Source organism: Sprattus sprattus (genome assembly GCF_963457725.1).
Source record: "Sprattus sprattus genome assembly, chromosome: 1".
Classification (NCBI taxonomy): Eukaryota; Metazoa; Chordata; class Actinopteri; order Clupeiformes; family Clupeidae; genus Sprattus; species Sprattus sprattus.
This window is the reverse complement of record NC_137920.1, coordinates 42536519-42547564: the sequence shown is the minus strand read 5'-3', so window position 1 is coordinate 42547564 and position 11046 is coordinate 42536519. Positions and strand designations below refer to the sequence as shown.

The 11046-nt window shown below is 40.9% G+C and overlaps 1 protein-coding gene across 1 annotated transcript; it reads right to left on the bottom strand.

Moving 5' to 3' along the window:
* Positions 1-2670: 2670 nt before the first annotated feature.
* LOC308366185 (diamine acetyltransferase 1-like) lies at positions 2671-8367 on the bottom strand. Its single transcript, XM_080839820.1, has 6 exons — positions 8131-8367; positions 7539-7590; positions 6654-6737; positions 3780-3881; positions 3334-3374; positions 2671-3187 (listed from the first exon to the last, which is right to left on the bottom strand). The coding sequence occupies exons 1-6, from the start codon at positions 8194-8196 to the stop codon at positions 3023-3025; spliced, it is 510 nt and encodes a 169-aa protein (XP_080695946.1). The 5' UTR covers positions 8197-8367; the 3' UTR covers positions 2671-3022.
* Positions 8368-11046: the final 2679 nt, after the last annotated feature.

Genomic DNA, 11046 nt, shown 5'->3' with positions numbered 1-11046 from the left:
CAAATATTGGCACCCCTAGTGAATATGAGCAAAACAGGCTATGAAAAAATATGTCTTTGCTGTTTATCCTCTTGGTCTTTCACTCAAAATATTCACAAAAATCTTACCTTTTCGTTGAAGTAAAATTATTGAAAGAAAAAAAACTGTTGACATTAAAAACATATTTTCCCCCAAAACATGTGTGCCACAATTATTGGCACCCCTTAATTTAATGTTTTGTGCAGCCTCCCTTTGCCAAGATAACAGCTCTGACTCTTCTCCTATAATGCGTGATGAGGTTGGTGAACAAATGGCACGGGATCTGAGACCATTACTACATGCAGTATCCCTTCAGAATCTGAGGTCAATGTTTGTAGACTTGGCTACAGCTCATCCCACAGATTTTCTATGGGGTTTAGGTCAGGGGACTGTGATGGCCATGGCAAAACCTTTATTCTGTGGTCGGTGAACCATTTTTGTGTTGATTTTGATGGTGTGCCTAGGATCCATGTCCTGCTGGAAGGTCCAACCACGGCCCATTTTAAGGCTTACTGGAGGGGGCTGTTAGGTTTTCATTTAATATCTGCTGGTATTTGATGGAGTCCATGATACCATGTATCCTAACAAGATGTCCAGGGCCTTTGGAAGAAAAACAGCCCCACAACATCAAAGATCTGCCACCATACTTCACATTGGGTATGGGGTGCTTTTCTATATGGCTATCTTTCTGTCTACGCCAAACCCGCCTTTGATGTATGGTCTCATCTGACCATATAACTCGGTCCCATTGAAAGTTTGTCTTACATTTGGCAAACTGTAGGCGCTTTAGTTTGTTGTTGATTGACAGCAGAGGCTTTTTTCTGGCAACCCTCCAAAACTATCATATACAATTCTCCAGCTGTGATCCTTGGATATTATTTTGCCAGTCGAACCATCCTCCTCACGTTGTGTGGGGTTAATTTACATACAGGTCCTTTTCCAGTCTGATTCCTTACATCTCCTGTCGCTTTAAACTTCTTAATTATTTCCATGATAGTGGAAATGGGTATTTTCAACTGTTTAGAGATTTTCTTGTGTCCATTTCTTGATTTGTGCAGCTCAACAACTTTCCGTCGCAGATCGTCACTGTGTTATTTGGGTCTTTCAGTGATGAATGACTAATGGAATTTGGCCTGTGTTACCTCATATTGGTATGCCAGTGGAAAAGGAAGTCATGGTTGACCTCTAGGAGTTCCTTATCAAACAACTTAAAAATGTAAAACATGACTGGAATTATACTTCAGTTAGATTTTTATTAAGATTTTTCTAGGGGTGCCAATAATTGTGGCACACATGTTTTTGGGGAAAATATTTATTTAAAGTCAACAGTTTTTTTTTCTTTCAATAATTTTACTTAAATGAAAAGGTAAGATTTTTGTGAATATTTTGAGTGAAAGACCAAGAGGATAAACAGCAAAGACATATTTTTTCATAGCCTGTTTTGCTCATATTCACTAGGGGTGCCAATATTTGTTGAGGGCACTGTAAGTAAAATCATAGGTGTGTTCTTTAAGTAGAATCATTGGTGTGTTCTTTAAATAGAATCATTGGTGTGTTCTTTAAGTAGAATCATTGATGTGTTGACCTTTAACTCTTAGGCCTGTTAGACTTCTGACATGTATTCTGGCATGCCTTGATGTTTTTGTATATTTCCTCTAACTAAAAACATTGTAGCACAAGTGGCATATATGTAAAAAGATTAAAGGTTTCTTTGGGTGTTCTTTTTATGATTCTAGGACAAAAATGTGTGGCTGTTAAGACATATTGACAACAAGAACACAAAAAGGAATCTCCCAGCGGTGGGCAATAGACCTCTTATGATCATAGGTGCGTCAACTTTAATCAGAATCATAGAGGCCTAACCTAAATTACAATCAGAGCTACGTTCCTTTTTGAATCAGACACATTGGTGTGTGTTGTGGCTGATCACACCTTTTCTTTTAATCAGAACACCGGAGACTGGATCTAGAAATCTGGAGTTTTACTGTAATCGATACGCTACAATAGGGTGTGTGTGTATGTGTGTGTTTCTGTGTGTCAGGCGGTAAGAGTTGTGTGTGTGTCTGTGGGCTGGCCGCCTCAAGCCAGATTCTTCCCCATCTTCACACTGTAGGCTCCACCCACTCCTCTCCCTAACCCAGACCTTGGCAGCGTGAATATGAGTCACTCAGCTCTTAAACCCTCTTCTCTGCCATGCCAGCACATTCTTCCTCACGCCCACCGCCAGAATAGAGGTCATGTGATGATGGCGGCACTCTATCTATGATGGCATCTTATCTGTCTCAATGACACACTATCTCTGATGGCGTCTTATCTGCCTCAATGACACACTATAGTGACTGTGCAAAAACTGGGTGTTCCTCCCGTGTGCAGAGGTAGACATAATTTAGGCCACTCCTAGATCAATAAGTAACCAGTAGACCAGGAAGAGAGAGGGCTCTGAACTCCGACCTCTGCAGTGACACTGTGATTAATGATGAAGTTTCCTCACAGGTTTATTTGGTGTTAAGTTCCATTGGATTCAACAGTATTAAAAAAAAACATGCTGCAGATGTCAGTTAGTTGTAAATGCAGTAAAATAGACAAAACCAAACAGAAATATGCATCATATTTTATTGATTTATTCAGACAATGATCAAAGAGACAGGGTGCCATGGTAACAGAGTCTGTATGTTTGGAATCACAGACTAATGACCTCTTCCTGTCCAGGATGAGGAATGATCACTGCTACCTCTTCCATCTCCTACGCATCAAGTCCCTTTGGATAACATTGCTGAGCTCAAGTGAACATTAGAAAGTTTAGTCCAAGCATCAAAATGGCAGCTCTACTAAATGGTCTCCTTCACTGATAGTAATACAAGGCCCTTTGGTTAAATGAAGAGGTCAAAATGACTACAACACTGTTCACCTCATATCTGCCTTGTTGAAGTCGATTGTCCATTTAGTGACCGGCTGCCATTTTCTTCTAAATGCTAAATCTGTGGACTGTGGGTGCTTCTGCCGTCTACTTGGACATCTTGAGGAGGCTCTGCTTGTCGATCTCGAAAAGCCGCCAGCCCTCCTCCAGAGACAGGTCTGCTGCTCCGCGCCGCTTGTAGAACTCGATGGACTTGCTGTTCCACTCCGCAACGATGAAGTGCATGCTGCTGCAGCGAGTCTTCACTGCCGTCTGCACCAAACAAACAAACAAATAAAAACAAACAAACAAACATGAAAATGTCAACAAATGAAGGCAGGGTCTGGGCAGCACAGGACTATGATGAGAGCAGGTTAATGTTGTTGTTGTGAGTGTCAGACGGAGGAAGAGAAACCTACCTCACTCAGACGCTTGAAGATGTGAGACCCCATCCCATAACCTGTGGAAACAGAGAGGAGGGCATGTCAGTTTTCTGATGCAAACTAAAAAAGGCACCAGCAACCAATGAGCTCCTTGCTGAGTTCCCCCCACCCCTTACGCAGCTCAGCACACATACAACTCTGCTCCAACTTCAGGGGTCATGTTTTAGAGGGACACTGCAGTTCCTGACCTCAATAGCCACACCACATGGCTTGTGATAATAGCACACAGTCTATACACACACACACACACACACACACACACACACACACACACACACACACACACACACACACACACACACACACACACTCACACACTCACACACACACAGTGGCTTGAGGTACATAAGCGTTTGTACCTCTGTAAATGTACTCTAGAGCAGTGTGTGTGTGTGTGTGTGTGTGTGTGTGTGTGTGTGTACCTTGGTACTCGGGCATGACGTAGAAGTCCTCCAGGTACAGCAGTTTGCCGATCCAGGGGTCGTAAGTGAAGTAGTACATGGCGAACCCCACCACAGTGTGACCTGCAAACATCACATTACATCAGCACTGGCATAAGGGGGGGGGGGGGGGGACGGACCGTGTGTGTGTGTGTGTGCGTGTGTGTGAATAAAAGTAATTAATCACTAAAACATGTGTGTGCCTTGCATTTATGAGTAATTTTTTTTCATGACTTTCCATAATCTCTAGTTTGGAGAGCTGTCAATTAAGTGATAGGTGTGGTCAATTTAGTTTAAGGTGACCAGACGTCCCCGGTTTCCGGGGACAGTCCCCGTTTTTGGTGGCCTCCCCGGCTGGAGCTGTCCCCGGAAATGTCCCCGGTTTTCACAGACAGACCCGGGGAAAAATTTAAAAAGAAAGAAACAAACAATGACCAAATGTTTAGTTGCGTAGCCTACACGCCACGGGCTCAAGCATCCCAGCCAGCAGCCAGGGCAGCAAGCTCTAGCTCGTAGCTCAAAGATCTAGAATGCCCGTCTTTTTAGTGTTTTAATCGGTGGAATATGCAGCACTGTAGAATCTTTAGAAACAACCTTGTTAAACACGAATGTTTTGGTTTTATATTATATACGTTTTCAAATACTCCTGTGCCAGGCTGTCAGATGTCTATTTTATCACTATAACATTACACAATTTTTTTTTCTTTGTCAAGTTTAGTAAAACTGCTGATGTTATGGCAGTGGGTTGCGTTCAAGATGAGGAAGCAAAAACAGTCTCACTAGTTACATTTTAAGCAGGGGGTTTAATGTGCTAAAATATGAGTCATGTGCTTAGGATACATAGATTTTCATGTAGCCTAGAATAAGGGTAGGCCTACATTACCTAAAAACTCAAACTAAAATTCATTAACTTCACATATTCTGTATTAACAAAGATGTCAACTGCTAGCCACAGTACTTATTATTTAGATTATTCAGATCTTCCTCCCTCACCTTCACATTGCATGGATTTATTTTTTTTTTTTCTACTGAAATTGTATTTTGAATATTTTTTGTTTGTTTGTTTCTTAAATCACTTTTGGTATAGTAATACCTAAAAAAAACTATTCCAAAGATCCTGGAGTCTATGGGCCTGATCTGTATGTTCATCGTTCCAGCTGTTTTTTACACAGAATATAGGAATACACTGCCTTTAGTTGCATTTCCATGCTGTAAAATAACACCTGACACCCATCTGTGCAGACCAGTCACTTATCAGCCAATCACAGAAGTTAGGCCTACTGCAAGGAAGCTTGACGTCAACTAAGTTCTTATCACTGAAATTGGTTCTAATTATCTGGCTAAAGGTTGTTACCTTTACTACTCTTAATTTCAGCCACTTTGTGATTAGTTTAAATACTCTTTGTTTGACACCTCCCTTGCGATTTACAAGAACAAGGGGAAGATAAACTGCTTTATGAATAAGGGCCCAGTCAGTGTCCCCGTTTTCCGCTTACAAAGACAAAAACATTACATGTTTTGGAGGTGTTAACGTATCTGAACTGAAATTGTCCCCGGATTTTGTCTCAGAAATCTGGGGCCGTATTCACAAAGCCTTTTATCTTACCACTAGGAGTGCTCCTAACTCGCGCTAAAACCTTTTACGTAGGAGTAATTTCTTAAAAGTGATTCACAACGGCTCTGAGACCTACTCATACTAAGGATAATACCAACTCCTAAGCTTAAGATAAAAACTCCGTTGCTATGGATGACGTCGCTTCTCATGCACGAGTTAAGAAGGGGTGAGGACGGTGATTGGTTGTTGACAGGCTCTCTCATTAAAAACTCATTCGTGACGTCCCTCTAACAATCCCACTATATCAACTGAAAATAAGAGAATAAGCTAGGCTTCAAATTAAGTCATATTAAATAGTTATGGACAGTGCAGTTAGCAGAATGCACACGCATGATGACAAGTTTGTGCATCCAACGGGAATGACACTTTGCACGTTAAGAGAAAAAGAACGCGATCAATATAAAAATAGCCTATCAGCCATACGGCCCTTCAAGCGAAACGAACGTGAAACGTAAGCGAAAGCCTACTGGTCCCAGGACCAATAGCCACTGTCACCCCAGTGGCATCCAGCTGGTAAGTTCTCAAAAACTTGCTGCAGACCGCTCTCCGTTGAAATGTGGACGAAAACGTCTTCATCTTTTGATGGGGCAATTATTGTAATGTGTGTCCCGTCACTGGACATTCCTGCGATCGCCATGGAATTTACTTTGATCTTGTGTAATCATTTGCGTTTTCCGCGAAGCCAAATAGGCTATCTTTATGTTTCCAAACATTTCACTTCGGGACACATCGTTGTTTAAAGGAGTCATTGCATCCCGCGCTAATTCTATGACAATATTAATACCTTCACGGTTTAAGCAATGTCTTTTATCAATTCCAAGTCGGCTGCAGCCATCTTACGATTTTTTGTGAATAGGTCTTAGTGACTTAGGAGTCCTCATGAGGAGTTTTAAGCTGTCCTAGACTTAGGTGCTACTTTTAGGGATAAAATATTTTGTGAATTGCTCTTAGTAAAAAAAATTAGGAGTCCTAAATTTAAGACTGACACGCCCATTATTTTTAGGAGTTTCTCCTAAATTCGCCACTTATGAGCTACTTTTAGCCCTAAGATTCTTTGTGAATACGGCCCCTGGTCACCTTAATTTAGTTTGTTTGTAATTTTTAAAATTCAAGTGCTTCTAGATGTCGATGGCATGTTTGTGTGTCAACTATATGTTGATATATGTTGATGCATTTGTTGACAACTTGGGAGTCTGAACAAATAGCAGATTTTATTTGTCTGCAATCTGAACGTAACTCACCATCGCTGCTCCTCTGGGCCTCAGGGACCTCCGCTACCAGACAGTGGTAGAAGGGATGCTCACCAAACCCATCCTCCAGAAGCTCTGAGAGCACACACACACACACACACACACACACACACATTTACATCACATCATCCACACCACACACAATCATCCACATTTACATCCAATCATTCACCCCACACACACGCGCGTGTTGCCTAGGTACTGGATCTGTGACGTTTTATGAACCAACACTCATTTGTTTAATACCACACTCATTCCATTGCCTGTCTTAGATCATGAGAACTCATTCATAAACTTTGATAAAACTTTCTTTGACAATAGTCAATAAATAGCAGCAATATTCAATTTCCTATGAACTGATTTCTAGAACTGTTGCAGAACTGCTAGTTCCGGGGGGGAAACCATGTGATTTCTTTGAAGCTTCAGTGAGTGACCTTGACCACAAAAGTTCTCTGAAACTTCCGCCTGAGAACAGGAGGAGTAACCATAGTAACCCCTCCCTTTTTTTTCTCAGTCACGCGTGACCGGCAGGAAGGACGCTGTGTCTCTTCCTACTTTACCCCATTGGCTAACACAGCTGAACTGCGTTGATAGTTCTTTGACAGAACTCTACATTTTTACTCGGAGTTATCTATTGTATTGGCATCTATCAAAAACATGCTCTACCTTTTATCTAGTACTGGTTTAAATTACCTATACAATTCAGTAGATTACGTGTTTGTAACGGTGTCAATATGGAAATTGCATGTAAAGTATTTAAATGTCTTTAGATACTCTGGAAATAAACATGTGTGGTCTCGGCAGACTTGTCTGATAGCGAAACTCGACTCGTCAGGGTGACGGAGAGAGACAGTGGGGGAGGGGAACTTCCGATACCTTTCTCGGTCAGCACCACTTGTTCCTCCATCTCCTCGAATTTCGCAAGCTCCTAAAAACAAATACATGCATAAAAACAAACGTCAAAATGTGGCATTGAAAGACAATACCGCAAAATGGTAATAAACATGGGGGGGGAAAAATCAACATTTATGTGACTAATTTAATTATACGAACATTTACATTAGCGAGACACAGGAAACTTGACGTAAACGTCATACATTTGCAAGCGAACTCGGTAACGTTAGCCAGAACACAGTGAAACAATATTTGAATAAAAAAAACAAATCTATTATTTTGACACTTGCCAGGAACTACAGTAAATTAAACCAACCCATCATACTTTCATGTAAAACATAACTATCTTTCGTTGTCGTATGATTAATATAAAAAAATGTCTAGCATAACATCTTTTGTTTGTTCTGAAAACAGAAGTTCTCTCAAACACCCATTTAAAATAGATCGCAATAGCTTCCATTTTACAACCTTAATAACGTTTTCGAAGCATACAATGTTAAGCTAAAATTATGTTAAAACGTGCGTGTGTCTTGGAATGTGTGGGTGATTTGTATAAAGAATTTACCAAACTAACCTTAATCAACCGCAATATATCGGTAACGTCTTTTGGTTCAGCTTTTCGGAGATTAAAATCTGCCATTTTCTTCTTTTAGCCTTTTTACCCTTACGCTTTCCAACTAAAACTCCGCGAAATGTGAAGTTAATCAAAAGCTCTTTCTTCATAAGTTTGCCTTTTGAATATTTAATTTCCAAAAGGGAGGTTTTGCAACCCTTTGGTCAAAGTTAACAACGCGATTACATGAAGGCTCTGGCGGAGTATCCCGTCTAAAAGCTGCTTTGGACGTACTTCCTTATTTATATCAGGTTCAGAGAACGTCACCCTACGTGACGTGCACGAGGTTTGGTGACGGTACACGCATTTGTGTGTGCGCTGTAGTGGAACGTTGCGTACGAATGTTGCGGAAAGAGCACTTAACTGAAGTGACCGATCGTGAACTTTGAGGGAGAGGGTGATATACTACGATTTACAGCTCTATGAAATAAGCTGGTGTAACCACAGGCAGGGGATAATCATGTGCTTCTAAATGATCCTCTGTAGATTACCTTGGTACACAACCTTCCTTTTGCTTATGTGCCTAGTCAATGTTTAATATGCCTATCTCCCTTATAACGTCACTGCGATATCTCCCCTCCTGCTCTCGCTCTCGTTTATTAGCACTCAGTCTTGTGGTTAGAGCAGGGGGAGATGGGAAACACACTGCGATGAGGCTATACAAACACAGACTGGACTCCATTAAAAGTAACACTATGCAACAATTTGACACTTTTTGAGGTATGGTTTTATAGGCAACTTTTGGTACCATCCTCAAATTCATTTTGATAGTATATGGTCGTGAAGGACAGATAGACACCTCGTCCCCACTAGCCATCCAAGATAAGCCCTAAGTAGTTCTGTGTAACGGGCTGGAACCCCCTGCAAAAATGAAAGGAAATCTTTCACACGCATGACATTGCCAGCTATACCAAAAGAAACCAGTTAGTGTGTTGGCAAGCTTTTATCAGTGTCAGCTGGGCTGTTGGTGGTGTTTGCAAGGTTTTTGCATGCCTTTTAGGTAGTTAGCGTGCTAGTTTTAGAACAGAACTTCGTATTGCTGCTTTAAATGTGCAATGGGCAGCAATGCCTTGCCTTTAGTAAGACACTGCAACAGAAACACTGAATTACAGTTTTTTCCTATCGTTTTCGGTCACGTACCCATACCATGGTCACTTTTCCCTATCACTTAACACAGTGGGCTTTAGAGACACACACCTCTGCATATATGTTAACCTTTGGTGCAAAATGCACTACAACAACCACACCACAACAAATGCTGCCATAACTTAACACATGTCTCCTCTCAGAACACAATGACCTAAAAAACACTAACATCTTGAAGCATTGCCAATTGCATATACAATGTTGCTGTGTCCTCCAGTTTGGCATATATTTCCTGTAGTGTTGCATTGAAAAAAATTGAAAAAACACAGACAAACACTTCTTTGGACTACAGTAATACAGTTTATAATATTACAGTATGACAATCCAAGCCAAGTATCTGCTGACAGTGTTCATATGTCGGTTTACCTCCCACAAAAGATGTCACAATTGCGTGTGGTAAATGTACTGCAATTGTAAATACAGTAAATAAGTGTTTTATGAGAAACTGAGAATAACAATTTTCAGTTTTTGTAATGCAAATTACATACAGTAAGTACGTAATATATGTTCCAGAAACAAATCACAAACACAACAGTTTTTTTCACTGTGCTTTACTTTTTGGAGATTTAGTCACAGTGCAAACACAAAACAGAAACTATGATTTACAGTATTACATGGTCGATGACAGTTGCTCTGATTTCATCAGATACAACTGTCCTTGCTGCTGCTCCTCTTCCTCTTCCTCTTCCTCTTCCTCTTCCTCTCCCTCTTCCTCTCCCTCTTCCTCTCCCTCTTCCTCTTCCTCCTACTCCACCTTCACCTTCACCTCCACCTCCACCTCCACCTCCACCTTCACCTTCACCTTCGCCTCCGCCTCTGCCTCTGCCTCTGCCTCTGCCTCTTGCTCTTGCTGCATCCATTTTCCTATACCAACTACGTAAAGAAGTCCAAAGCAAATGCCAAAGATGGCCCTTTTTGTATATGTGGCAACGAGGCACAAATTAAAAAACACCTGGGTAGGTCTTTAGCTGAAATGACAACCAGGTGTTTTGCACAGATTTTTGTACAGATCATTGTATGTAGTGTTGCTTTTACGTAAAAAAAGTAATTCCATGCCAATTCACCAAGAACTATGGTGCACAGGGGGGGAAAAAATCGAAATAATTACTGTAAAATAAAATAAATAAACTATAAACTACTGTAAATCATTTTTCTTATTCAAACATATACCGTAACTTCATTTGTTTGTCCAAATGCAGCATCTTTCCATCTACAGTGATCTAAATTACTGATAAGTTAGGTTTTGAACAGAAAGTTAACTGTTTTGAACAGAGTATCTAAACATTGGTAAAATATGCTGTAGTTCCACAGCGTTTTGCCGGTAGTGAACATTGACTGGGACAGGTATCCATGGAATTTGGAAGAAGGCGTCATTGCCAGCATTTGTATCTAAGCATAGGGGCAAGTAACCACAGTTTGGTTCACATGGTCTACTGGTATGCTCACTGTGTGAAGTGTTTAGGGAATGTGAACATGGTTTAGGTAAATTGCCTAAAACGATAGGAAAAAACTGTAACCACCAGCTGGAATCTATTGTAAGACACTGAAAAGGTATTTTACCCGAAAAATTATGAACATGTAGACAACCCTAACCCTGGCCAGAGTTGTAGGTTTTATTAGAGGACAATACTAACCTTAACCCTGAGGGTTTATGGGCTCATACAGACCCAGACTTGGCCAGACATAGAAGTCATTCCTCCTCACACACGCAGTACGTACAGGTGCAGGTAC

Excerpts from the sequence above, each read along its gene's own strand:
- LOC308366185 (XM_080839820.1), bottom strand. The coding sequence starts at position 8,196 with ATGGCAGATTTTAATCTCCGAAAAGCTGAACCAAAAGACGTTACCGAT. Across the intron at positions 7,591-8,130 it reads ATATATTGCGGTTGATTAAG|GAGCTTGCGAAATTCGAGGA; the intron begins GTTAGTTTGGTA and ends ATTTGTTTTTAG. Across the intron at positions 3,375-3,779 it reads CGTCATGCCCGAGTACCAAG|GTTATGGGATGGGGTCTCAC; the intron begins GTACACACACAC and ends CTGTTTCCACAG.